Source organism: Trichomonas vaginalis, chromosome VI, assembly GCF_026262505.1.
Source record: "Trichomonas vaginalis G3 chromosome VI, whole genome shotgun sequence".
In the NCBI taxonomy this organism is placed as follows: Eukaryota; Parabasalia; order Trichomonadida; family Trichomonadidae; genus Trichomonas; species Trichomonas vaginalis.
Genome location: NC_067208.1, coordinates 14,642,208 through 14,670,156, shown reverse-complemented (window position 1 = coordinate 14,670,156; position 27,949 = coordinate 14,642,208). Strand labels below are relative to the sequence as shown.

Genomic DNA, 27,949 nt, shown 5'->3' with positions numbered 1-27,949 from the left:
TAATATATCTCTGATTTTCAAAACCTTTGCTGAATATGGAACAATTACTTTGTAATAGCAATGAATTCCAAATTTAGCATAATATTTATCCATACTGGAGGCGAAAAATGATTAGTAAGTCTATTAACTAATGGTATTAGCATCATTTTTTAATTAATTTGTTTGATATAATATAGTTCATTAGGCAACAATTCAAATCAAAAGATGTAAGATTTATATTGAACATAAACATTGTTATTTATTCACTAATAAATAATATAATATTTTATGCCTCACTAACATGAGGCAAAGCATCAAGCATATCTTGACGAAGATGAATTGCAGGAATTGCATCTCCGAGTTGGACAGCAACTGTTGGAGGTGGATTTTTCAGAGGAGTTCCAAGAACGCAAAGAACTGTTCTTGTTCTTGACTCGTATTGCATTGTATGGTATTGAATAAGAGGTAGTTGGAACAATCCGAAACTGTCAACTCTTCCATCAGCCATTCCGACTGTATCTCCATCAGGACGAACATGGAAGATAAACCACCATTTTCTAGATATATCGTAAGCATAAACGAAACCAAACTCTGCATTAGGAATAGCTCCGAACCAATAAATTGTATCTGGTGTTGCAGCCATTCCTGCGTTTACTGAATCTGGCTGTGGTGGAGATCCACCACCTGAAATCTCTTCTACTGTGTTTGTAGTCATGTCAATGTGTAGCATTGTTGCGGTTTTAGAGCCTCCATAGCTATAAATGTCGCTTCCGACGACTGTATATGGAGCTGATGATCTTCCTTGAATATTTGTCTTATAGGATTTCCAGACCAATGTATCAAGGTCGAGAACATAAAGATCTGAGGGATATGTACCATTATATCCACCCCAGACATAAAATCTGTTTTCGTATACACCCAAAATTGGGTATTGTCTTGGTGGAGGGACTTCTCCTGTAGTATGTAGTTGTTCACAATTTCCATCTTCACAAGAAATTGCATGTAAATCGCCAACATACTCTTCTTCTGTGTAACCGCCATACACCAAAATATGGCCTCTCCAAAATACACCACTGCAGCCAGTTCGTGGTGATGCGTGATAGCCTTTCACTTCAATATGATGCCATTTCTGGGTAGTAGTTTCTAGAGCCCAAACATCGTTTTGGAGTTTGCATCCTTCTTGGCATCCATAGCCAACGTAAACTAAAGCGCGATCTGGATCATAGGAATGGAAATGACCAACTCTGGGAGTGGGAGTTACTCCGTACGGCTGGTAAACCGACCATAGACCATAAAACGACATTTTTAGAAGCTTGTTGTTGCATTTCTGTTCATATTGGACGAATGGTGAAGATAACTCCCCTTTCATTTCCTCATTCCCGAAGCGTGCATAATAATGGCTTTGATGGTCATTTCCCATTGTTGATAAAAAATGTGTTAAAAACCATCGTTTTTGCCAATTGAAATTTCAGAACCTTCGTCAAAATTCAGAGAAATTAGTGAAATATTCTAACTGTTTATCGAAGGTCATATCAAAATGCCTGATTTTGATTGATGTCACTTTTATTTCCTATGTTTGGTCAGTTTTGTAAACGTCACAAATGCTAAAAACATGATGAATAAACAATTTCCAATAACAAGGAATCTTATATTGTTGTAAACAGAAATTCATCAAAAGTGACACCTCAGAAAAGCTAAAATATTGAATTTTTGGAACTTTTGATAGAGCACGTTTTTAAATATTAATTAAAGTAAATGTATATTTTGTAAAGATTCTTTTTAATAAAAAATAAAATTTTGAAGAAGAACACAAAATCTTCTGAAAAATAATATCACATAAACTCATATTATTTTCTAATATATAACTATTTTATATAAAAATCAAATTCAATGATCTTAAAAGCGAAGGATAAACCTCAAAATTTACGAATATAATGAGTGGGAATATAATGCTTATCTATCATAAAACCATATGAAATATCAATTTTTGCTTTACGCCTAATTTTTGACGACAATTAGCAAAAAATGTTAAATGTTAACACTCAGTCCATTTGAATATGAAAAATAAAATTGACTTTGATTAAATGTTTTTATTTATCATGCAATTCTTCTTGCGACCAAAGATTTGAATAAAAGTTCAAAAAATAAGATAGCTTAAAAATAATATACGGTAGTGTTTACTAATAGATGAATAGTATATAATTCTATTAAAATGGATTTGATCCAAAAAAATATAAAACCAAAAATAATTGTTATAATTTAAATGAAGAAGTAATTTAAAACGTTTTATTTATGATCAAATTTTATATATTTTTTGGATCAAATCCATTTTAATAGAATTTATATACTATTCATCTATTAGTAAACACTACCGTATATTTTTTTAAGCTATCTTATTTTTTTGAACTTTTATTCAAATCTTTGTCGCAAGAAGAATGCATGATAAATAAAACATTTAATCAAAGTCAATTTTATTTTTCATATTCAAATGGACTGAGTGTTAACATTTTAACATTTTTTGCTAATTGTCGTCAAAAATTAGGCGTAAAGCAAAAATTGATATTTCATATGGTTTTATGATAGATAAGCATTATATTCCCACTCATTATATTCGTAAATTTTGAGGTTTATCCTTCGCTTTTAAGATCATTGAATTTGATTTTTATATAAAATAGTTATATATTAGAAAATAATATGAGTTTATGTGATATTATTTTTCAGAAGATTTCATTCTATATGCCTATGAAAAGTACTCTCAAAACTAACTTTTTCCTAATTATAATTAAATCTAGAATATTGTATTATGCTTAGTATTATTTCATTTTTCTCATTTAATTTAGAATTTACAAATGTCAAAAAATTGAGAGCTGTCACTTTTGATGAATTTCTGTTTATTACAATATTTTTGAGAAATTTAATTTTTATTTCTCCACTTTTCAGTTCGGTGGGTACCATTCATTATTTAGTTAATGTAAGAAGTTCTCAAATGATTTCAACAATATTATTAGAATAATCAAAAATCAACTCAATCATATTTCCAAAGTTACGAATTATGATATTTTTTACAGTTGTGAAGAAACACACAACTACACAAACTCTAACTTGCGTGTGATGTACCAAAATATTCATGTTATCTAATGACAATTAAAGAATATATACTAAATTTTCTGAAAAATTTGTAATATTCAAAATTTAAACCGTGAACACATTTCACATCTCAAAAGAATATATTTAGTGAGCAAGACATTGAATATAATTTTTAATAATAATATCTCAAAATCGGCCCGATAACTTTCATGCGATACTTCGCACATCAAATATCCATCCCCTATATAGTAAGTATCCATAGCCAAAATCAAAAATTATTGGTAAAAATTTTGCTGGTCTACCTTTGATTTCAACCTGAAATCTGATTCCTAACAATTGATCAAATATCTGAATGCGTTCCCAGCCTACAATTTTGTTTCCTATCAAATCTATGCATATATATTTAATGATGTCCCGTTTCATGCAGATTTCTTGAAAATTCGAAGAATTTTCAAGAAATATCAGAAATTCTTCAGATTATAGGCAGTGAAAATGGTATCATTACAATGCACATTTGAGAAGATAGTTAATTATTAATAATATCCCCGCTTTGATGAAAATTCGCAATAATTTCAATTAAATCAACAAGAGTAGTCCGAGATGGAAATCCATCTTGCGTTGATGCTTTCTCTTCATATGGTTCTTCTCTGATCATGATCAGGCACCCTCATCTCCGAACAACATGAAAAATGAAATGGGGAAGTAAAATTGAGAGGTGAAAGAGGAAGTAAAAAATTAAAAAGGAGGAAGTAAAAATTGAAAGCATTGCTCACGGTCTTATTGCACAACTTTTAATATATTCTTATAAAGGAGAATGAATTGAAAGAATAAAATTTTGATTTCTCAAATGTGATTAAATTTGTTTCATTTCATACTAAATAGATTATGATCATGGTGTTTATCATTAATATATCATTTATTGAAACTTCGACAGCTTTTTCTTGTCTTCGACACCTTTTTCACGAAACTGTAGAATTTATGTTCCTACCCAACCCTCACCTTATGGGGTGGATTTTTGGAGAGTAGTTGGTAAATGGCTTAAAATTTTTTTGAAAAATAACCTTAGATTTTTGGTCTATTCGTCTCAATCAAAATTGGTAAAGATTTGGCGACTTAGTTTAAACTGGGTTCGGTTTTTTTTTTTTTGGAGTCACCGCCGACTATCCACTTGCTGGGATGCTACTCAGCCTTTGATCTGGCCAATCATAGTGCTGTTCCATCCATATCAGCAAGTGATTTCGGCGGGAGATCTCCAATCGGTCTTCCATGAGGGTTTCGCAAGCCAGAAGCACAATAACTATGCAGCCTAGATGCTAGGATAGCGTAGCTAGGCTGCGTAGTTGCTGTGCTTCTGTCGATATTAGTTATACGTTATTGCCCTCGTTGACTGTAGTACTACTTCCTTAACCACCGAGTGTTAGGGGAGTAAATTTGCTTGAAATGGACAATGTTCATTACGAAATCTCTCATTCGATGAGAGACTTCGTAATGAGCATTGCCTTAAAGTACTCTTACTACTCTTTCCTGGTCCCAAAAGGTCTAGGATTCTGTAATTAATCGAATAGGGCAGAGTTCTTCCGAAGTCTCTCATATGATGAGAGGCCTCGGAAGAACTCTGCCCTAGTGTAATGTAGTTGTGGTACTTGGCCCACAAAGAGCGAGAGAATATGTCTGTAATTCGTTTGTGCTGAAGTTATCTGGATTTTCCTCAAATGAGAAAGGAAATCCAAAAAACTTCAGCACAAGTTAATGCAGATGTGGTTCTCTGGCTCTTTGATAGTAAACTATGACTGATTTATAATTTAGGAATATATTCTTCTTTTCTATATCTTTGAAAAATAGTTATATGATTTTGCTGTATAAGTGATATATTTTAGTAGAAATATTATAGAATAACAAAAATAAAAAGGTTTTATCGATTTGTAAGACAATGAAAATGGTTTATTTCTCTCTAAATTATAAATTTTCAAAAAAATTAACCTCATTTTTCCAAAAAAAAAATCGAGAATTGAAAAAAACGTTATCATTTTCTAGAAAATTGCATAGGCCTTTTCTAAAATGGAAAAAATTTGGAGAAACTTACCAAGGAGAACTTCATTCTAGGTGTCCAAAGCAATTGCTATCAGTCAAAAAAACCTCGAAAATTTTAAATATTGATATCGATTGTTTGCAGTCGATGTTATCACATATTATTAAACTCTAATATACTTGAACATACTACAAATTGTTTTTGAAACTTATCAACATTTCGCGCAATACTTTATTACTTCAGTATAACTATGATACTGTAAGTAAATAGTACGTTTTGAAATTTGAACTTAAAATAAGATTTAAAATCAGTAATTATGAGTGAAGGAATTATTTGTTTATGTGAGGACATGTTGTTGCTTCAGTATAACTATGATACTGTAAGTAAATAGTACGTTTTGAAATTTGAACTTAAAATAAGATTTAAAATCAGTAATTATGAGTGAAGGAATTATTTGTTTATGTGAGGACATGTTGTTGCTTCAGTATAACTATGATACTGTATGTTGGATCGAAACAACTTTAACCCATGGGTACTTTTGTTCCCCACTCTTTAAAGAATTTACTGACAATAGAACCAAATCCCTTTTCAAATATAAAGAATTTACACTCTGATCAAGCTTCAGATGAAATTTGGGAACGCTTTTACGGAAATCCTCCAAATTCAGATGTTATTTCAGGTAAAAATGTTGAGGTAATGTCAAAAGAAAATAAATGTTTCTTATACAACTGTATATTCATTGATATTACAACTAAAAGTGCTATTTATTTTACGAATGACAACAATAAGTTTCTTAGCTCTGATTGTTCATTTAATAGCTGCAGTAGTGATACAGATGGTGGATCTATCTACTTTAGTTGTTTCAGTTCCATTGTCCAATACCGAACATGTGGTTACAAATCAAAAACAAACTATAATCTTGGACATCATTCATATGTTAACTTACATATTAGTGAAAATTATAAAAATTATCTTTACGAAAGTTCTTTTTATGAATGCGGAAATTTAGAAGAAGATAGTACAAATAATTTTTTAGTGGAAATATTGAAGTTAAATCAATTAACACAAGTTTATGTGAAGCAAATGATAACTCAGGAATATATCTGTCACCGAGTGTAAGTCTATGTAACGTAACATATTCATCATTTTGTAACACAACATCAAATTATGTAATTTTAGGATTAAATCGTCGTCGTAACTTTAATTTAATTTTTTGTAATGTTTTGAATAATGAACACAAAAAATCTTATTATGGAACATTGTATTCAACATATTCAACTGTTCTTATTGAAAACTGTTCATTTCTTGGAAACACAGGGCCAGGAGTAGAATTTTATCAAGATGAATCTGGTTCAATTACAGTTAAAGATTCTTTCTGTGACAGAATTGATAAAACATTTCAATCAGTTACAACAAATAATGTTCAAAATACATCTTCTATTCAAAAACTTTCTCACTTTTCATCAGATATTTGTGAAGTTATAACAAATAATGTTCAGACAAAGCCTCATTCTGATGCATTTTATCATCCCTCATTTAACATTAGACGAGTTCGTTAATTAAAATCATTCAATTGCATATTTATGAAATGTTCTCAAATATCATTCATTTGCACATAAGCATTTATTTTCCTGAATTTTTAAGATATTTTTCATATAAAAAATTTTATCAAATCTTAGTAAAGGCTCCAGTCCCACCCTTTCAATTTTTAAAATTGAATATATCCATCAATAAGAGTTTTCATGACTTATAATTAAAGATATAATATTAGTGTAATATAAGCTATAATATTAAAAAAAAAAAGGTAGTGGGGCTTCCAGGCACTTCGTGCCCTCTAGCCCCGAAGATGTTTAGTATAAATGAAGTTTTTATTCGGAAAATTGTTAGTCTTCTGGTGTGAATTCGGAGGACTCTTCTTCTTCCTCCATTGCTTCTGGGAAGAAGCCTTCTTCTGGGTCGAAAACATTATATAATGTGTCGCTTTTCACAAATTATATATGTTTCATGCTTTGTCACTTTTCTGTCACTTTTCAGGAAAAACATTTTATTAATTATATATAAATGAATTTTACAAACCACCGTTACCGTTCTTTGGAATAAGAGTAAATGTAAAGATATTATATTGAGAGAACTTAAGAAACTACCGAATGGTCTAACATTTGTAGATTTGTTCGGTGGAAGTTTCTATATATCCCATTTGTGCATACAATATTCCAGATCAAAGAATATGCAATGACTTTCGACAACTATATGGACCGTCTCAAACATATTCCAGACACAAACAAAGATATTGAAAGAGTTAAAAGAAAAGATACCTATAGGTAAGATGGAACGTATACCATTAGATAAGAAAAATATTGTGAGAGAGATTTTGAAAAAAGCAGAATATATAGACTGGGATAGTATATCTGCTAGACTATTATATAGTGGTGCTATAAGAGTTTCATGACATTGAAACACTTATGTCAAAAGTTTTATATCTTAACTATACAAATGTTTTCAAAGAGGACATAGAAAAAATATATTGAGGGTATAGAGTTTGGTGAGATGTTATTGGACAGAGTTGTATGAAAAATATAAAGACAAGGAAAATGTTTCTTTATAGTGGAACCCGCCGTTCTATAACACATGGGATTTTCAATACCAAGTAGAACTGGACTTTGAGAGACTCTTTAGAAACTTTAGACGTTTTACATAACCATCCATGCTTTTACTTTACATCCGATAAAAGTGGTTTGGAAACCGTTTATGAGATGGTTAGAGGACATACATGACTATGAGTTTAGAATATGACAAAATAGAATATATGAGAGAGGTCCTATAAACCGGAGAAAGTGTCATAACAAAGAAAATTTTATTAGTAAGTAAATGTGGTTTGAAAATAGGACTACTTGTTTTAGGTTTTTCCATTGTGTCATTTATTTATTTGACGTGGCAGAAAAGTACAGAGAATATGAAGATGAACCAATGCCTGCAAAATGTTCAGTATATGTACTCGTAAGAGATATTTTTATCTAATATTAAATGGACGCACAGAACTTAGCGAATGCACAGCAACCTGGACAACCAAACCCAGAGAATATTCCAAATGAAGTTAGAATACAACTGCAATGGCAAACTATGGTCAAAGTGCCAACAGATGTACAAATGCAAACTGCCATGTCAAATGACGCTGCGTTAGGTTTGCCACCATGGTATGCAAATATGAATGGAAAGAGTTTTATACAAACCCTGAAGTGGGATATAAACAACTTTATGCAGATGACGCGAACACAGGAGTTGACCCAGAATATGTTTTCTACCAGAGGAGAAACAGAATGTATGAGCTCCAGTTAAAGAATGCTATGGAACTCAACAGGAAACGTAAGAGACTAGGCGGACATTAGATTTTTACATATAGTAAAATGGGTTTCTTCAGTAAGATAGGAAACTTCTTTCGAAATGTTGGAAGAGGTATATGGAATGGAATAAAAACCGTAGGAAGAGGAATTTGGAACGGAGTCAAAAATATTGGTAAAAGGGTAGGTCAGTTTGTTGGTATTATACCTAAAGACCCTGAACCAGAAGAACAAGCTCCTGTTATACAACAGCCTGAACCTGCACCACAGTCTAGTTGGCAACCAAATCCAACACCTCAACCGTATATAAAAAATTATATTTTACCGTTCGATAGTAGTTGTATATGAAACTAAGTTCTAAGTAAAACGCAATGGTATATAATGGAATTATTCTTTTTCTTCCATCTGTAGTAAACCATACTTGAAAGTCTGAAATACTTCCACTTGGTGGTTCGTATAACTTGTAGGTTTTCGTAAAAGTCATTTGCCAAGCATAAGAAAGAGTTTTGGGCGCCAGAAAATGAAGCATGAACAATAATAGCAGCTGGGTCGAAAACATCTTTAAATAAAATATGGTTCATCTCTTGCATATCGACTGTAAATATTTGCTAAAGGAAGTTCGACTTTCTGATTAACATTCTTTGCAAATAATACCATGACATTGCAGTGAATTCTGTATATATTTGTTCGTCTTTATTTGGATTGTTTTCGTAGATTTGAAATGACACTTGTGAATTTTGTTTGTCATATACAATTCTCACATAAAGTGTGCTCTCGGTATTTGCATATTCATCAGCATATTTTGCATAACATGAATTTATTTTATCTTCTATATTTTTTAACGCAGTCCTGTAGAGAAGATGAAAGGTCAACTTGTATTAGCTCAATTTCTTCCCACATTTTTCGTTTTCCCTTCAGATATATAATCTATATGAAACCTTACAATAAATGGAAAACTTTTATCTTCTACAGACACAAACTTCATTCTACGAAAGCCAATAGCTTTTGTGACAGATGGGTCTCTTAGCCATCTTAATGGTAGTCAAAACGATAGCCTTCATGCTTTAACGGTCTCTGTCTCAAACTTTTGACCGACATTAGTAAAAAGTTCATCTAATGGTTTAGTTGTAGCAACTCTTGAATTTTCTTTTTCTATTGGAAGCATATTTTATCTAGAATAAAAATGTCGAAAGATATTGCTTCCATGAGAGAAATACAACACAACCGACAACTCATTATGCAAGCTCTAAATAAGAACACAACAAACTTTTCAAACTATTCTAAGATATCTGAGTCATTGAAAGAAGGAAACTTAAAACTGACAATAAACCCAATGACAGATGAGTTTCTGTTTCAAGACAAAAGAACCATACTGTATGTATAAATCCAACAAAAGGAACTTTAAACGAGAAACCTATAAATGAACTTCTTTTGAAAAAGATGTTGACAACAAAGCTGACAAAGAATATGTAGACGATGCAATAGCAAAAGAAGAAGAAAGAGCTAACAATGCTTATGCAACAAAAGAACATACTCATCTGAACTAGCAGACAAAACATATGTTGACAATAAAATGTCAAGTGAAGTGACGAGAGCTGAAAACGAATATTCTAAAAAGACTCATACACATTCTATATCTGAAATAACAGACTTACAAGAAACCTTAAACAGTAAAAGTGCCGTTGGACATACACATTCTATATCTGAAATAACAGACTTAAACGTTAGCCTTGAAAAGAAAGCAGACAAGAACCATACACATACCATTACAAATATTACAAACTTACAAGAAACCTTAAACAGGAAAAGTGCCGTTGGACATACACATTCTATATCTGAAATAACAGACTTAAACGTTAGCCTTGAGAAGAAAGCAGACAAGAACCATACACATACAAGTTTTACAACTGTTGCTATAGAAAGTATTGAAGGAAACGGTTGAAAGAAACTGGTGGGGATGCATTATATTGTAAACCTCCTAACTTTCCACAAGGTTTAACATCGATGACGACCATAACGACGATGAGAAACATTAGATGTAAAGATGTTTATGTCATGAAGGATGAATGAATAATATTAAATTCACTGCTCAAGATTTATATGACAAGAAAGCAGACAAAAAAGAGCTTCAAACATTAAAGACAGAAATACTTCAAACATTATATCCTATAGGCTCTATTTATACGTCAATGAACTCAACAAATCCAGAAACAGTTCTGGTTTTGGAAACTTGGACTCAAAATAGTCGACAGGTTTTTGTATTGTCAAACTCTTCAAAGGAAACAGGTGAAGTAAAACGATTTCAGGTGAAAATTTACCTGCACACAGTCACTACATAAAATTTAAGTACATCTCAAGCAGGTTTGCATAGTCATAGATTTTGGGATTGGTCAGGAATGACAAAAGGTAAAGGATATGATGTTAAAGAGGACGTTAAGTTTGCTATAATTGTTACTGGAATAACACTGATGTAGGAGGAATCCATACACATCGCGTTTCAGGATATACGCAAAACAACGGGACAGAAGTAAAGAATACATGCCACCTTACATGACAGTTTACGCATGGTATAGAAATGCTTAGTCGTCATTTTCAACTTCTTTAGCATATTCGTCAGGAGTTGTCTTATATTTGTTAGGAACTGTCTTTGAAAGTATACCACCTTGAACTTTGACAAGTTTGAAACGAGGTCTGACAATAGTAGTTTTATCTTCTGCTTGCAGTGTGTACATTTTGCCATGTTTGCCTAAAACTTCATAATATTCTCTTGTATACTTTCTTCTATTTTTACGAACACGAATGTGAGTACCTGTCGGGTTCCCATTGTTGTCATAGTCAATAGTATTTTCATATGGGTCGCGTTTAGGTATTTCTATTTTTACTTTGTCACCTTTCTGAAGTTTGAAGCCCGGCATTCTTTCTTGTTTGTCTCTTTGACTAAATTATTAAATATATAGTCTTTCTCTAAGTCAGGGTTGTTTTTCATTTCTTCGGGGGAGTGGTTTCCCAAACCTTTTTGTTTACGGCTATTGTAAATATTTAAAACTTGTCTCATCTTTGCCATGGAGAAGTGTCTATATTTGTCGTCATATGACATTTCATTTGCTTCACCACCTTGTGGTTGGTTTTAAGTCTCTTAACATTTTTATACAACCGTCAATGACACCAAGAGCAGAATGGTTTTGGTCGACAATGAAATATTGGTTTACATTTTTTGAACGCAGATAGTTTTTTACATCATCTGATTTGAAAGAACTTTCACAGTCAGATGTCAGTTTTGTTGGATATTTGTCAACGAATATTGTCAAAGCAGTTTTCACATCTAAAATATTTTTGGACCATAATGGTATGGCTTCACAGTATCTTGTGTTTTGACCGACAAATATTAGCCAGTATGGTGGTCCATCTGTTCTAACTCTCGGAATGTTTTCCAAGATATCCATAAACCAAGCATTTGGTGTTGAACTAAAGATTTTTATCATGAGTGCTTTCTTTGTCGCTTTAGAAACATAGGGGTCCTTGTTTGGATTCGTCATTTTTTATCCTATAAGAAATGGGTTTATTTGGCGCATTAGCAGGAGTTGCATCCAGATTTTTGCCCGCAGTGGGAACAATAGCCAGAGGTGTATTTGGAGTTGGAAGGAAGATTTTGAGTACATTAGGTATACTTAAAGAGAAAGCACAACCTATTATACAAACTGTACAGAAAGGTTGGGATGTAGCACGAGATGCAACAAATCTTATTCCAAATCCTGAAACAAGAGGAAAAGTTCAAGGATGGATGGACAATGTAGGAAGACAAGCAGGAAACTATTATAACAAAGCAAATGACTACTATAACCAAGCAGGACACTATATGGACCAAGGTGAAAGATTCTTTAACAGAGGATATAACCATGCACAACAATGGGTAAACAATAACCAACCTCAACCGCCTCAAACGTGGGGAATGTAAAGTTTTTTACTGAGATGAAATGAACAATACAGCATTGAGACAAATGGGTTCAAGATGGATTTGTCGGCTTCCAGCAGTTACACAACGTGTTTGTCAAGTTCTTCCTATACCTCAGGAAGTTTTAGACCGACTTAAAAAACAACAACAACCAGTTGAAAACAAACCAAACTAAAATTTTTACTGAGATGAAATGACCGAAGAAGTTGAAACGGTAGATTTGACACCACAAACAAAAAGTTCAGAACCATTGTCAAAACCTGTCAAAGAACTTACAGATGAAGAGAAAAATTCAATAATAGAAAGTGCCAGGTCTGGAAATACAAACCCTAACTACAAAGTCACTTTTCATAAAAATGGAACGGCAAGTATCTCAAAAAAGAAACAGACTCTCACAAATAAAATATTGAAGTCTGAAGGAGCTTTCGAGACAACAGATGGAAAAGTTTACTTCACTGACCAACAGTTCATTATAGAACATCTCATTGACTTAGAGTCGAAATATTCTAAACTTTACAACAAACACAAAAAGTTGAAAGGAAAACAAAAACAAATGGCATATGATATTTATGAAGATGTTGACGACACAACTGTTCCTGCAAGTGAAGTAAAGTCAGAGAAACCGAAAAGTGACGAAAAACCGATAGAAGAAGAAAAACCAAAAACTGAAGATAAACCAAAACCAAAGTTTAGTTTGGAAACTAAACCAAGTCAACCTTCATTAGCTGGTATGGGTTGGCGTCAAAGACTTATGGCAGCAGGCGGTTATGTTAAGTAAAGAAAAAAATATTTTTTATTTTTATAAAAATGCCCCCATATAGAATGGATAGAAAATCTGCTAGAATAAAAGCAGAGTTACAAAGATATGGTTGGAGAGTTTCGAAGAATTTTAAATATAGGAAGGGAAGACCCATAAAAGTCTATGACAAATTGTCTGGTCTTCGCTACGAAATGGATTTGGAAACAGCACGTGCCAATTATCCAAACAGACTAGAGAGGTTAGAAGAAGAACGTCTTATGGACATGCCTTTCGATGTGTTAAACATTGCATGAAGTAAAAAATTTATTTTAAAAAAGTGACATTTTTTAATTTTATTTGAAATGTACGCTGAGTTTGTTGGAGAAGACCGTTGGGAAACTTGTTTGTTAGATGAGAAATATGAAATGGCATACCATTTTAAAACAATATATTTTTACATATATTAAATGCTTCAGGTTGAAAAACAAAGAACAAAAGTAGCAGATACAAAAACCGTTAGACTATATCTTTACAAATGCTGGTAGGACTATTTCAGATGAAGAAATTTCATCCCGAGCATTACAGGTTGACTATCCAATTCGTTGGCTTCAAAGTCCTTCAGATGCAAAGGCAATAGGATTTAGAAGAGTTTTGTTTTCAAATAGAACTAACGCATTTATGTTCGCAGTATATTTTCATGGGCAGTATAAAGGTTCTGATGGTCTAATAGACAAATTTGACGAAATGAGAATCTTTACAGTTCGTTCAGACGAAAGTCTTGAGAAAACTCTAAATGACTTTCAAACTCAAATGAACAAATATTATTGGGAATTTCAAGAAAAATACGACTCTTTACTAAATGGAACATACTATCTGAAACTAGAATATGACAAGATGAACTCCACCGTTTCATTTTCAAAAGATTGAAATTAACCCTCCAAGAGATACAGAGTTTTTATTTTGGAAAGTAGACAAACGTTCTTGGGCACAATTTCTTCGGTTACTAAACCAGAACGAACCATTACCACCAGATGGTCCATTTCAATTTATACTTCCACCAGCAGATTTGACAGTTTATAGAAACGTGTTTGACCCTCAAAATGTTATGTGTCATGCAAGTTTCAGTTCAAGCAACAATAGTTTTCTATGTATTGTAAGGACTTTTATGACTTTGCTTCTAAATTCTACGAACCACCTAGTAACAGTTTCTCTGACTTTCAAGTTTTGTTCACAACAAATGGTGTGCAACATATTATTCCATTGTACTATGACTTTTATCTCGAATTGTTCTTTCATATATAACTACGGAAAAGTGCTGAAAAAGTATTGAATGTGAAGATATTAGAAAATAACATTTTTTCTAATATCGTAGAAAACTCATGAAAACAATTTTATTTTTTGACACTTTCACAAAAAACATAAAAAAGTGCATTAAACGTTAAGGTTTACTGAACTGGTTGGATGTCGCCTTCACAGGTTATGTAGAATGGTTGACCCGAGAAGCGAAGAGAGACTGAATTGCCAATTTCATATGGGTGGGGTTCTCCTTGTTTGAAGTAGTATCCAAGGACGTTTGTTTAGGAACTTAACACGAGCTTCTTTCTTTGCTTGCTTTATGTCGTCGTAGGCTGTCCCGTCTGGTATTTGAATTGGAATTCCAGTCGAAGTCTCGAGATTCAAGACAGCCCTTCCAGAAATAGTGGTGAACTTGACCTTGGGGCTTCATGACCTTGCGCAAGTAGTCTTTTACGCAGTCGTTTATTTAAATTAGGTAAACTGCCTCGTCAAATCCTTCTGGCATTCCGAGTCCTTCCATCCGACAGAAAAAGTTTTTCCTTCCGACAGAAAAAGTTTTTCCTTCCGACAGAAAAAAATTTTTCCTTCCGACAGAAAAAATTTTTCCAGTTGTCCGTCCGTAAACCATTCAAATTTTCGAAAATTGAGAACTTTTTGGTCGAACTTCAGAAAAAGTTTTTCCTTCCAACAGAAAAAGTTTTTCCTTCCGACAGAAAAAGTTTTTCCTTCCGACAGAAAAAGTTTTTCCTTCCAACAGGAAAAGTTTTTCCTTCCAACAGGAAAAGTTCTTCCTTCTGACAGGACACAAACGAATGTCCCACGTCCCACCAACCCAGTCCATTCCCAAACAGAGGAACCTAAAGAACCACAACAGTCTCCTCAGCAACCTCAGTTCCAGCAAGTCCCTCCACCAAATTACTACCAATTTCCACCTCAAGGTTACTACCCACCACAAGGCTTCCCGAACTACCCTCCTCTGCCTATGCCTTACTTCCCCAACCCTTGGATGTTCCAGCAAGCTCCACCCCAGCAATTCCAATCTCAATCCAAATCGAAGAGAGACCAAGAGTTCGAAGAAGGTCTGAACCGCTTACGCAAAGAGTATGCCACAGCTCCAATTGAGAGAAAGTTGTTCCCGGACCAAAAATATAATTTATGTTAGAATGTTAGATCTAACACGTTTTCTAACCTCATGAATTTTCATGAATTTCCTTAAGATAGAAAAAATAAAGTTAGTTTTATTTTGTATTTTTTTGTATGTAAGATATGATTTCAGGGATTTTTTTGACGAAGTGTCAATGTTCACTTCGTCAAAAAATAACAGTTATCTAATGAAAAAGTTAGTTTTATTTTTTTATTTTGTATGTAAGATATGATTTCAGGGATTTTTTTGACGAAGTGTCAATGTTCACTTCGTCAAAAAATAACAGTTATCTAATGAAAAAGTTAGTTTTATTTTGTATTTTTTTGTATGTAAGATATGATTTCAGGGATTTTTTTGACGAAGTGTCAATGTTCACTTCGTCAAAAAATAACAGTTATCTAATGAAAAAGTTAGTTTTATTTTGTATTTGACGAGAATGTCGGTAAATGTTTTGTCATGAATTTCCTTAAGATAGAAAAAATAAAGTTAGTTTTATTTTGTATTTTTTTGTATGTAAGATATGATTTCAGGGATTTTTTTGACGAAGTGTCAATGTTCACTTCGTCAAAAAATAACAGTTATCTAATGAAAAAGTTAGTTTTATTTTGTATTTGACGAGAATGTCGGGTAAATGTTTTGTCATGACTTCTTCGTAAATGTTTTGTCAAGACTTCTTCGTAAATGTTTTGTCAAGACTTCTTCGTACATGTTTTGTCATGAATTTCCTTAAGACAGAAAAAATAAAGTTAGTTTTATTTTGTATTTTTTTGTATGTAAGATATGATTTCAGGGATTTTTTTGACGAAGTGTCAATGTTCACTTCGTCAAAAAATAACAGTTATCTAATGAAAAAGTTAGTTTTATTTTGTATTTGACGAGAATGTCGGGTAAATGTTTTGTCAAGACTTCTTCGTAAATGTTTTGTCATGAATTTCCTTAAGACAGAAAAAATAAAGTTAGTTTTATTTTTTTATTTTGTATGTAAGATATGATTTCAGGGATTTTTTTGACGAAGTGTCAATGTTCACTTCGTCAAAAAATAACAGTTATCTAATGAAAAAGTGTCATTTTTATTGTATTTGACGAGAATGTCGGGTATATGTTTTGTCATGATTTCATCGTAAATGTTTTGTCATGATTTCATCGTAATGAGCGTAAATGTTTTGTCAAACATGAACGTACATGCTTTGTCAAACATGAACGTAAATGTTTTGTCAAACATGAACGTACATGCTTTGTCAAACATGAACGTAAATGTTTTGTCATGATTTCATCGTAAATGTTTTAGACAAAATTTTCCCGAAATAAAAAATAAAGTTAGTTTTATTTTTTTTATTTTTTTTATTTTGTATAAAAAAATAAAAATGTCAACAATCGGCACAACAGCAATACAAACAACTACAGCACCAAACTCTTTAGTCATGAATCCAACATCTATGTTAGTAGAGATGAAAAGCTTCATTCCTTCTTCATATACTTTTGAAACAGAAATCCAGAAGATAAAGCAAGAACTTTTAACATGTAATTTAGACTGTAGTGCGAAAGATGAAACAAATGAACAGTATCTTTATGAAATGGAGGACATTATTGACCATTTGCCTAAACTACCTGAAATTCAGCAACAAAAACTCACTATTCCTGAATTCGATGAAATAGAAGTCAAAGCAACTGACTCAGTAGAAATAAAGAGGTTCATACGAAAGGTAAACTATGAGTTTCTAGGATTTCATTGCAACCATAAGGTTATGGACAAAGATTGCGACATGGTATATAAGAACATCTCTGACATATATAAATCTGAAGAATTTAAGACCTACGACAACTTTGTTTCGTTAGTTGCTGAATGTGTATGGCAGATAAGAGATGAAGATAGAAGAGGCAAAGTATGGAACAAACAAATAAAACCAGCAACTTTTGAGTTAAAGAAAACCATTGACGCTTTAGTTGTTTTAGCAGGTAAGGTTTCAGAATATAACGCAAAAATGAACCCGCAATGTTCTAAATGTAAAGCAGCAATGAGGAGATATAACTACTCCGTCAAAGAGATAGAAAGAATGAGAAACGACTATGCAGACTTAAAGAAAGAAGCAGAAAAACCAGCAGAAAATAAAATGGACATGTTAGCATTTCTGAACAAAAACTATCCAACAGCAGAAGATTTCCTTCTATCTGACGTCAAGAAGAAATATAAAAAACCTTCGGCATTGTTAAAACATTCGATGTACTAAAAGAAGAAATAGAAGCTACAAAACTGTTTAAAGTCATGAACCATCGCAACATATACCATGTAAAACGCTTGTAAATAGTTATGTTAGAAAACGTGTTAGAAAACATGTTAGATCTAACATGCTAACATAAAATATATTTTTGGTCATTTACAATGAAGTCTTGACAAAACATTTAAGTTCGATGAAGTCTTGAAAATTCATGAGTTTTGTGTGTTTTAGACCATGTTAGAAAACGTGTTAGAAAACATGTTAGATCTAACATTCTAACATAAAATATATTTTTGCTGAATTCAGCAACAAAATTCTGAGTAAAATAATTTTTAGGGCATATGCTTGCTTCCCTCGGAAAACCGAGAGAAGAGATTCCGTACGAAAACAGTGAAGAACAGCGAGTAGGTAAGAAACCTTAGTCGCCAAAACTCTATGAAAATCGTGAATTTCCTTAAGACAGAAAAAATAAAGTTAGTTTTATTTTTATTTATTTTTTTATTTTGTATGTAAAGACATATATGTCAAACATTGAGTTTGAAACAGTTAAAAAGATAGACAATGACACCAAAGTGGTTAGAATAGGTGATTTAAACGTAAGATACTCAAAGAAATACAACAAATATTCTTTGTCAGACATTTTATCTCCATCTGGAAAGAGACCGAAGGACTGGGTTAAAATTGCTTCTACTCAGAAAATTTTGACAAGAAATCCTGAGCTTATGATATCGGTAAGATTCTATGGAACTACAGCATATCTCATCGACAAAAGTCTTATACCAATAGTTTTGTTATGGTTAGACCCAGTTGTTGGATATAACTTCATAACATATGGTTCATTCGATACGGAACGTTGCAGTGAAGGCTTACTTTACATCGTTCAGAAACCGAAGGACTTCAATACAAAGAGATATAAGATAGGAAGAACATATAATATAACTCAAAGATATGACAGTACAGTCAATAGAGTCAAGGTTGTGTTTGTTAATGATATGAGAGCTGCAGAAACAGAACTACTTGAAAAGTTTGAGAAAATGTATGGTGCTCCCATAAAAGGTAAAGAAACGTTTGAAGTAGATGAGATAGATAAAGCTATAAAATTATTTGACGAAGTTGCTGAAAAATACATGTAAAGCGTTTATTTTTGGTCTTTTGTGAAAGTCAGAAAATAAAGTTAGTGTCATTTTTTTGTATTTTTTTGTATGTAAGATATGATTTCAGGGATTTTTTTGACGAAGTGTCAATGTTCACTTCGTCAAAAAATAACAGTTATCTAATGAAAAAGTTAGTTTTATTTTGTATTTTTTTGTATGTAAGATATGATTTCAGGGATTTTTTTGACGAAGTGTCAATGTTCACTTCGTCAAAAAATAACAGTTATCTAATGAAAAAGTGTCATTTTTTTTGTATTTTTTTGTATGTAAAGATATGATTTCAGGGATTTTTTTGACGAAGTGTCAACCTTCACTTCGTGTCATAATGTAAAAATAACGTTTACCATGTGAAACGTTTATGTTAGAAAAAATGTTATTTTCTAATATTCTAACATAAACATTATTTTTGAGGAAAAAAATGAAGGTTCTATACGGTTTCTAACCGTTAACAAGCTTGCCTTTTACATTCTGCCTGAGGAAGTCTTTAACAAGCTCGTTAATTTCAATTAGGTAAATTGCCTCGTCGGTAGGTTCGACTTCGACCATTGCTACTGACATTAGCAGTACTTTTACTGACAGTAGCAGTACTTTTACTGACAGTAGCAGTACTTTTACTGACAGTAGCAGTATTTTTACTGACAGTAGCAGTACTTTTACTGACAGTAGCAGTACTTTATCGTCGAAAACCCTCTCAAATTTTCCTTTTTACTGACAGTAGCAGTACTTTTACTGACAGTAGCAGTACTTTTACTGACAGTAGCAGTACTTTTACTGACAGTAGCAGAGATTTTTATCGTCCAACTTTACAAATGTAAACTTATATCGTTCTATTTTCTTCACTAGGGTCTAACACCAAAGTAACCTTACAAATGTAAACTTATATCGTTCTATTTTCTTCACTAGGGTCTAACACCAAAGTAACCTTACAAATGTAAACTTATATCGTTCTATTTTCTTCACTAGGGTCTAACACCAAAGTAACCTATGTACATGAAATTTCACTGCATAAAAGGAAAAAACCTGCGCGAATCGGGATTTGAACTGAGGTCTTCGACGCCTTTAACGAGGTAGCCCATACCACTGAGCTATGAGCCGCTTGCATATTTTTAAGTAAAATATAGTATATTTGTCATACCGTGAAGGATGACCAAACTTAAAAAAAATAAAGTTAGTTTTATTTTTATTTATTTTTTTATTTTGTATGTAAAGACAGATATGTCAACAACAGAGAACACAACAACTGCTATCGTTCATGAAGCCATAAATGAAGAATACGAGTACATACAGTTTAACAAACAACTCCGTCTCATTCGTTCGGTCAAAGACGATATGTACCAAATGCAAAGTATTTTGACAGCATGTTTTGCTCCAGATACCAAACATACAGACGATTGGTTCAAAAACCAAAGCACACAAGAACTTTTGAGCGAAGAACAGCGAGACCGACTTTTTTCGGGGTCGCCTAAAACTCATGAAAATCGTAAAAATTTGCCAAATGGTTTGAGAGGTTGGTATGTACATAGACTTCTTGTAAATGCTGTTGCAATGTGGGCTTCGCCTCGTTATGCTTGGTATATTTACAGACTTCTTGACGAAATTCATAGACAAGAACGTGAAGAGATGGAAAAGAAACTTCAAGCAAAAGATGAAGTCATTGAAGCAAAAGACAAAAGCATTCAGAAAAGAATACCACGTTCGGTACCAAAAGGAAAGGAAAAGAACTATAAGTATATGATTTATACTGAAGAGATGGAAAATGAAGAAGATAAAGATATGGTTATGTTGCATTTAGTCAGAAGAAACAACAAAAGCTTTTACGACCTTGCTAAGATTTACAAATCTGACAGAAATTGGTTCTATCGCGAAAACTTACCGATTTCAATGACACCGAATGAAGATGTGAAACAAATAGTTCAAGATACGTTACCTCAAACACACTATGATATGAAAGGTTGTACAATTTTTACCTTCAAAGAAGATTTGTCATTGTTAAAGGAAAAAATAACAGAGTATTTTGACAACTTCAAACAAGTAGAGTAAATGAACTCTTTATTTTTCAAGCTTGACTTTTTACAATTTGAACTTTGTTTGCGTAGATATGAATTCTGAAAGAAGTATGAGGGTCTTGTATGACTTTGTACTTCTCCCATAGTTCATGTCTGTCAAACTTACCTGCCATGGACTCTTTCATAAGTTCCATGAAATCGTCTTCGGACAATCCGGGGAAAAGTATAATGTCAGTAAGTATTCTTTTAACATCTTTACTTAAACTCTTTGCTGTCTGTACACAAATGACAACTGAGATGTTAAAGTGTCTGAGCTTCTTAAGAATTCGACACATATCTTGTTCTCTGTTCTTTAACAAAGGATGAGAGGCGAAATCATCTAAGATAAGAAGACATCTATGAGGGTAAGTCTTCCAATCGTAAGATTGCAATTTCTTCGAAATGTATTCTATCTCTTTCTGTTTGTTTCTGAAGTGTTTCTTCTCTAATATTCTCTGCATTTCCTCATTTGGGTCTTTAAACTTCGAATTTATATACTCATTTATAGCATTATACTTCAAAACTCTTCTTTGGTACTTCTTTATCCAATCCAACAACTCAGAGTCTTTTATACATACTAACTTAGACTTCTTTATAATATCTTTGAACGAATTGACGGTTTGGTCAAATTGACCAGAAGTACTACAAATGACAACTAACTCATAGAATGGGTTCTTCTCATCTAGTTCTTGTTGTTGTGCAGCCATTTTAAGATAAGTGAAAGTCTTACCCGACCCAGGTGGTGCAATTAGACCTGTTATACCATTCTGAGCAAATAAGAACTTGTCATGTATAGGCTTTATCTGAGCATTTTCTAACTTCCTCTTGTTCTTGTTTAAAACATTCTCAAATTTCTTGTCAATGTCAGCAAACTTTTTTTCTAACATATTTTTAGAAAAATTAAAATTTTTATCTTTTAGAAAATGTCTAGCGATTTCGCTATCTATATTCGAGATAAGCTTTTCGACAGCAAAACATCTGTCGACCATAAAATCTTACATAGTGTAAACAAGAAAGGTGAATTTGTTCTAAAGTTCTGTTTCTGGGAATATGACAAGAACCATAAAACATTAAGCAGAGAAGTCTTAAAATTTGTCAATGACAGACTTGTTGACAGAGATGACGCCGATTGGAGAGATGAAGTCCAACAAAACTTCTTAGAATGCAAAGAAGACACATGCGCTGTTCTTGAAGATGAAATAGAAAACAGAATAGAAGAGCTATTAAAGGACAAAGAACTTTTACATAAATATAGTTGCGCCAAATTTGACATAACTCCACCAGAAAAGAAGAAGAAAGAAAAAAAGAAAAAAGAAAGTAGAAGAAGAGAAGAAAGAACCTGAACCAGTTCCAGAGAAAAAGAAATTTGACATGTAAAAATAAAATTTTATTTTTAGAACATTTCAGGGTCAATGTCAATGTTCTCTTCCTCTTTAGGAGTAAACACTGGCTTAGACTCTAAAATCTTTTTACCCAATTTACCTTGAACTTCTACAACTTTAGACTCATAATATTCATAGTCGTCTGCTTTCTTTGGTTCATAAGGTATAACAAGTTTGTATGCTTTGCCTTCTTTAAGGTTTGAAAACCTTCTGTCAAAACTTTCTTTGACTGCTAACAAACCTTCTATGTCTAAGTCTTCAAATTTCGCACCATTTTTAGTCACAATAGCAAACTTAACTGGTTCGATGTTCCAAACTTTGCTGAATGAAGACTTTTCAAAATGGTAGAAGTAAACATTCAAATATGTGAATGGGTCTAGTTCTTCTTTAAGTCCTGACATGTACTTATTTACTGAGATGAATTTTGCCATCTTTTCTATCGGATAAAAAAATATTTTTTTTAAAATTTACTCAGAAAAAATTTTTCTTTTGTATATACACCATTCTGTACGTCTAAAAGACTTTTGACATTTGCCAAGAATGTTCGTTTAGACGCTGTCATATAACCATATTCTTGACAATATTGTTTATACGAATCGTACAATGACCTTTCATCTAAACACTCAAAGTCAGTTTCATCTATGAACAGTTCATATACACTCTTGTTTGCTTCTAACAATGTTTGTCTCTCTTCGGTATGTGGAATTTGTCTTGGATTGAACTTTGAAATATCTAATGTCATAAAATATGAGAACAAGTGGTTGTAAAAGTCAGATGTCAAAGTTTCTGCTAAGTCGTCAAAATATTCTGTATCTTGCATATGAGCTTCTGACGTTCTGACAACTACATATCTTCTGTCAGAACTTTCTAACTTCATCGGAACAGAATTGTTTGAAACCATAATGAAGTTTGCAACATTTTCACAAACTCTTTGGTCTTTATACTTTCTTTCAACAACTCCAACTTTGTCTGTTATAAGACTCTTCAAAGCATCTGAGTTTAAAACTTTTGTTGTATCTATACTTTGAAGTTCGTTACATACTATAAGTTTCATATTCTCTATTGAGGAGTTAAACTTGCCACAGATGTTTTCTAAGTTTGTCATATTCGGATTCGAATAGCCCTCTAACAGTTTGCACAAAATATCTGTAAAGAATGTGTTCTTACCAGTTCCTTGTTTTCCAATTATAATGAGAGCAGTTTCATTTTTAGCACTTGGATGTTGTAAGATGTTTGCAAACCAACATAAGATATACTCATAGACTCTTTCGTTTCCATTGCATATAATTTCTTTGACATGGTCTAACCAAGCTTCTATAATATTTTCTTTCCATTCTACTTGTTCGTATTTATATCCAGTGAAGATAGAATAGAAGTTTGGAGAAGGTGTATAGAACTTTATACCTCGAACTGAAAAATCTTCTAACTTTGACAATAAGATATCCCAAGCATCTAACATCTTCATGCCAACTTGTACAACTTTTATTTTCTTAAGTTTCTGTCTACATTCTTGTTCTGAAACTATTGTTGCTCTTGGTTTGTTAAAGACAACATCCCATTCTTTCATAACATAACATTCTGGGGCAGAGTCGACATAAATGACTAAACGTTTCAAATTCTCGACTGCTTTGTTATAGTCTCTAAATGGACACATATTTCTGAATGCTTGGAAGTCATAAAAATCTGAAACATCTATTCTGTACATTTTTATAAAAATAAAAAAAATATTTTTTTTATTCTTGACTTTGTTGTTGCATTTGTTGCATTTGTTGTTCTTGAGCTATTTGTTGTTGAAGTTGTTCTTGTAATACAATACTTTCACCAGTTGCATCTTCCAATTCGAAACTTTCTGCCGTCATTGACAAATACATAGGACATAAAAGTTTTACAGGAACAAAGTTTGCGTCAACTAATGTCAACGTTATACTTGCCAAAGTGTTTGAGTTCACTAAGGTTGAAAATTCTGCATTCGAATGAACAATAGGCAAACCAGCAGAGAAAGTATTGTTTATACGCATAAGTATCTTTTGGTCATAATAGTTTCTGTCGACATTCGAATAACACTTTGAACCTAAGTTTGAAACAATATATAAGATTGGTGTGCTTAATGTCAATGGAATAGACATTCCTTGTATGACACCTTTTCCTGTTATAGGAAACTGTTGGTAGTAAAAACCAGAAATAAGTTTTGTATTATAGCTCATATCGTTTATAGTAAACTCAGTCGGACATCCAAACATAATGAAACCTGCTCTAGTTGCAGCACATGTTACACCCGTCCTTAAAGTATTAAATAAGTCAACAAAACCTGTTGGTGGTATATCTGAGTAAGTATCTTCAAAGGAGTATTTTTTACCATTCACAACAATAAAGTCTTCTGGTGTCAAAAGAGCAAAATAGGCTTTAGTCGTCATTGTGTTTAAAGTTAGTTTACAATACCGTCCTTGAGGACTTTGTAAGTTTGTTGTTATAGAATTATATGACTCAGGGTTTTTAGTCGTAATAGTATAAACCATTATATCTTCTGCCATTTATATATTTAAAAGTTTTTCTGAAAGTGGAGAAGAACTTCATCTAAACTTTCACATGGCGTTTCTTGAAGTTCTCTGTCTAAGAAGTTCAAATATTTTGTAAAGACATAGAACTTTCCTTTGTCTACACGAACAAACAAAACAGGGTCTTTCATATCGTTCAAAAGTGTGTAAAGTCCTTTACATGAAATAAAGTCTATATTATTTTTCTTCAAACATCTTTCAAGAAGTTTTGACATTTTTACTTAGCAAATAAATTTTAATGAAATGTTGTGGTCGTCAAATATTTTTATAACGTCTGGGAAACTATATTTTAAGTTCAACGTTTCACCTCCTTTCATAACGTATATCTTGTCAATGACATTATATGAAACACCACAGCAACTAATGTCGGGTTCTATTTCTTTGATGTTTATATCGTCTGCCTCTGTCAAAAGTTTCAATAGTTCTTTCAAAACTTCATGAGGTGCAATGACATATGAGTTCACTTTTACAGGGTTGTGTTCGACCAAGTTTAACATTATACCTAAAGCTTGACAAATCTTCTCCTGAGTTTGAAGTTTGTCTTTCAGTTGTTGGTAGTCGTTTCGAATATCTGCAACAGAACTTAAGTCTCTGCTAACTTCAGGATATGTTGGTTCTTTTACAGGAACAATTGTTATACCATGTTCGTCCTCGTATGGTTTCCCCACTTCAACATCTCTGTCTTTGACATTGACAACAAACACTTTGACTGTTTGTTTGAGTTGGTGAATTTAACTTCACATCTGCCACCGCCATTAAACCTTTTGAAACACTTACGCTTCTATTTTTCGGAAATGACATTTTACTTAGAATAAAAAGATGGACGTATTCGAGTATCTCTTCGAATTGAAGCAGAACAAAGTTTACACACACAAACAATACAAATACATTGACAGAATAGTTCTTTATACAAACAATGGTAAATGTTATAGAATAGCAATATTTGCTGAACCAAAATATTTCCATAAAGCAAAGAAAGTTGGTATAACTGAAATGGTGAAAGTTCTTGACGTTGACAAAAATATAACAACAAAACTTACAGATATTTCTAAAGGTAAGTTTATAATACAATATTATGTCAAAACTGGCGTACTGTCAATATTTGACGGAGAGAAGTCAGTTCAAGAACAACTTACTGACCTGCTGCCAAAATCTGCTCGATGGAAGCTGTCGTTATGCCAATCTGAGGAGCCCCAGCAGGTTTCATCGAACGAATCTTCAAAAGAGCATCTTCCGTGAAAAGTGCTATTGGTTTTGTAAACTTCTTTGCTTTCAATTCATCTGGACCGTCTCTGTCACCGGTATATTGTATTTGAACTGTACCAACAGTTGAAATACCACCCATAAAGTCTTCTGAGTCAGCAAATGGAATGCCAAGCCAAAAGTTTGAACGGTCTCCATTTGTATATTGAGTTTTTTGACCTCCTGTATGAGTCCATACTTTCACATATGGCATAATAGAACTTTGCATTTCAGGGTTAATGGTTGTTGTGAAGTTGTTGTTAAAGTTCATAGCATCTAATGTCAAGTTGTATGACCTCATATCCTCAACTGTAGAATATTCTTCTCTTGGATAATATTTGCCATCTATGTTTATATGATATTTAATACCGGGGTTGTAGAAACAAGAATAGTCATTTATAGTTCGTCTGAACAGTACAAACATAGTATCTGCATGTTTCATTGCAGTTGTTAAAGCAATATCTGTTCTTGCACCTGGGTCAGCACTTTGGTTTCCAACTTCACCTGCAAAGTCTTTGACAGATATTTGGTGTATAGGGAACATAAGTGGAACTGCAATATATTTGGCAGCTAAAGCATTTGAAATATCTGGGTCCAACATATAGACTGCAAGTCTGCTTTCTATTCTCTTGCATTCAAACTTTTCGCATGTGAACTTAACTGGGTCCCAAGCAGTTCCAGCAGCATTGAAATAATAGTTTACTTCATTGTTGAAGTTTGAGAAACCAAAGTCTAAGTCAACTTTGTCTTTGCAAAATTCGGCGAATGACGTTTGATTTGTTCCCTTTACGTCTGTAATAGTGAATGGGTCTTGTGTTGGTGCAATGACTAAGTTATTTTTGCTTGGAGTAAGTTCGATAGAAATTTTTCCTGCCCAGTTTGGCAAGTATCTTAAAAACCTGAAGATGAGGAAAGATGACAAAGGAACTCTAAGTTTCAGTTTTACTTTAGTGGCAGCAGTTCCATCTGAACCAGAAAGGTTAACATAAACTCCTGGAACGTTAGGGTCAAGTCTTCTTATTTTCTCAATATTTGCATACTGGTCTGTTTGTTCTCTAGCTTGTGGTTGTACTGAGTTTCTCAAGCGAACCATTCATAGTTTGCCCATGTTACTGTTTGAACTAAGTCAGAGTTAGAATATATCTTATATCCCATGAAAACTTCTGGAGCATATTGGTATCCGACATAGAAAATTCCATTGCAACCTTTCTTGTCAGACAACTTGGCAGAAGGTTTTATTTCAATGTCTTGTTCCACGTATAAGAATGAGTTGTCAATAGAAATAATATGAAACCTGTCGCAAGCAATATCTACTGTTGTTGAAGAACCTTCTCCAAACTCACCTACGTTTCCATAAGAAACAGCAGTTGTATATTCGTAAGTTCCAGGAACTATTTCTGACCTTCTAATGGCATTGTCGCATTCGTTATACCATTCGGAAACATTTCCGTTCATGGCATCCAAAACTGTTGGCGTTATATTCTGAGCGGCGTACATTTCATATGGGTAAAAATATAGAATAGTTGGATTTATATGTCATAATAGAACCCACTCGGACCAAGCTTTACTTTTCTTCCTGACTGAGTTTTTAACTCTTCTTTTTCCTTCATTGCCACTACTTTCACTAGATGAAGTTACTTCTTCACTACTTTCACTTTGTTCTACTCTTCTTCTTTGGTGTCGCTTTTTGGTAACTTGCCCTCTGCTTCAAGTTGTTGCATCTTTGCCTCATGTTCACCTAGTATGTTGTAAATTTCCCATGTCCTTTTTGCCTTTGGGCTCTGGTCGCCC

The 27,949-nt window shown here is 32.9% G+C and overlaps 11 protein-coding genes and 6 pseudogenes across 17 annotated transcripts, besides 5 other annotated features; 11 read left to right on the top strand and 6 right to left on the bottom strand.

Moving 5' to 3' along the window:
• Positions 1-265: 265 nt before the first annotated feature.
• TVAGG3_0865850 (nitrile biosynthetic process) lies at positions 266-1,399 on the bottom strand (the record flags this gene model as incomplete). The annotated part of the gene is made up of 1 exon (XM_001314534.1): positions 266-1,399. The coding sequence occupies one exon, from the start codon at positions 1,397-1,399 to the stop codon at positions 266-268; it is 1,134 nt and encodes a 377-aa protein (XP_001314562.1).
• A 232-nt stretch (positions 1,400-1,631) lies between these two features.
• Positions 1,632-1,669: a mobile genetic element.
• Positions 1,670-2,839: 1,170 nt separating this feature from the next.
• Positions 2,840-2,876: a mobile genetic element.
• A 1,738-nt stretch (positions 2,877-4,614) lies between these two features.
• Positions 4,615-4,842: a mobile genetic element.
• A 1,936-nt stretch (positions 4,843-6,778) lies between these two features.
• Positions 6,779-6,823: a mobile genetic element.
• Positions 6,824-8,499: 1,676 nt separating this feature from the next.
• Positions 8,500-8,739, top strand: TVAGG3_0865800 (serine threonine-protein phosphatase family; the record flags this gene model as incomplete). The annotated part of the gene is made up of 1 exon (XM_001314536.2): positions 8,500-8,739. A coding segment is annotated over one exon (240 nt), but the record flags the coding sequence as incomplete, so codon positions are not given.
• Positions 8,740-9,864: 1,125 nt separating this feature from the next.
• Positions 9,865-27,949: part of a mobile genetic element that runs on past the window's edge.
• TVAGG3_0865790 lies at positions 11,013-11,969 on the bottom strand (annotated as a pseudogene). The gene has a single exon. A coding segment is annotated over exon 1 (957 nt).
• On the top strand, positions 11,987-12,388 carry TVAGG3_0865780 (uncharacterized protein; the record flags this gene model as incomplete). Its single annotated transcript, XM_051249856.1, has 1 exon — positions 11,987-12,388. The coding sequence occupies one exon, from the start codon at positions 11,987-11,989 to the stop codon at positions 12,386-12,388; it is 402 nt and encodes a 133-aa protein (XP_051085331.1).
• On the top strand, positions 12,408-12,560 carry TVAGG3_0865770 (uncharacterized protein; the record flags this gene model as incomplete). The annotated part of the gene is made up of 1 exon (XM_051249855.1): positions 12,408-12,560. The coding sequence occupies one exon, from the start codon at positions 12,408-12,410 to the stop codon at positions 12,558-12,560; it is 153 nt and encodes a 50-aa protein (XP_051085330.1).
• Positions 12,579-13,163, top strand: TVAGG3_0865760 (phage tail repeat-like family; the record flags this gene model as incomplete). Its single annotated transcript, XM_051249854.1, has 1 exon — positions 12,579-13,163. The coding sequence occupies one exon, from the start codon at positions 12,579-12,581 to the stop codon at positions 13,161-13,163; it is 585 nt and encodes a 194-aa protein (XP_051085329.1).
• TVAGG3_0865750 (uncharacterized protein) lies at positions 13,208-13,438 on the top strand (the record flags this gene model as incomplete). The annotated part of the gene is made up of 1 exon (XM_051249853.1): positions 13,208-13,438. One exon carries the CDS (start codon positions 13,208-13,210, stop codon positions 13,436-13,438), a length of 231 nt encoding a protein of 76 aa, XP_051085328.1.
• Positions 15,233-15,582, top strand: TVAGG3_0865740 (annotated as a pseudogene). The gene has a single exon. A coding segment is annotated over exon 1 (350 nt).
• TVAGG3_0865730 lies at positions 16,969-17,350 on the top strand (annotated as a pseudogene). Its single transcript has one exon. A coding segment is annotated over exon 1 (382 nt).
• On the top strand, positions 17,547-17,866 carry TVAGG3_0865720 (annotated as a pseudogene). The gene has a single exon. A coding segment is annotated over exon 1 (320 nt).
• TVAGG3_0865710 (organellar and viral DNA polymerase type B) lies at positions 18,494-18,913 on the top strand (the record flags this gene model as incomplete). The annotated part of the gene is made up of 1 exon (XM_051249852.1): positions 18,494-18,913. A coding segment is annotated over one exon (420 nt), but the record flags the coding sequence as incomplete, so codon positions are not given.
• Positions 20,150-20,974, top strand: TVAGG3_0865700 (KilA, N-terminal/APSES-type HTH, DNA-binding family; the record flags this gene model as incomplete). The annotated part of the gene is made up of 1 exon (XM_051249851.1): positions 20,150-20,974. One exon carries the CDS (start codon positions 20,150-20,152, stop codon positions 20,972-20,974), a length of 825 nt encoding a protein of 274 aa, XP_051085326.1.
• TVAGG3_0865690 (protein of unknown function, DUF4106 family) lies at positions 21,284-21,866 on the bottom strand (the record flags this gene model as incomplete). The annotated part of the gene is made up of 1 exon (XM_051249850.1): positions 21,284-21,866. A coding segment is annotated over one exon (583 nt), but the record flags the coding sequence as incomplete, so codon positions are not given.
• TVAGG3_0865680 lies at positions 21,903-22,356 on the top strand (annotated as a pseudogene). Its single transcript has one exon. A coding segment is annotated over exon 1 (454 nt).
• On the bottom strand, positions 23,142-24,015 carry TVAGG3_0865670 (uncharacterized protein; the record flags this gene model as incomplete). Its single annotated transcript, XM_051249849.1, has 1 exon — positions 23,142-24,015. A coding segment is annotated over one exon (874 nt), but the record flags the coding sequence as incomplete, so codon positions are not given.
• TVAGG3_0865660 (uncharacterized protein) lies at positions 24,095-24,487 on the bottom strand (the record flags this gene model as incomplete). The annotated part of the gene is made up of 1 exon (XM_051249848.1): positions 24,095-24,487. One exon carries the CDS (start codon positions 24,485-24,487, stop codon positions 24,095-24,097), a length of 393 nt encoding a protein of 130 aa, XP_051085323.1.
• TVAGG3_0865650 lies at positions 26,837-27,655 on the bottom strand (annotated as a pseudogene). The gene has a single exon. A coding segment is annotated over exon 1 (819 nt).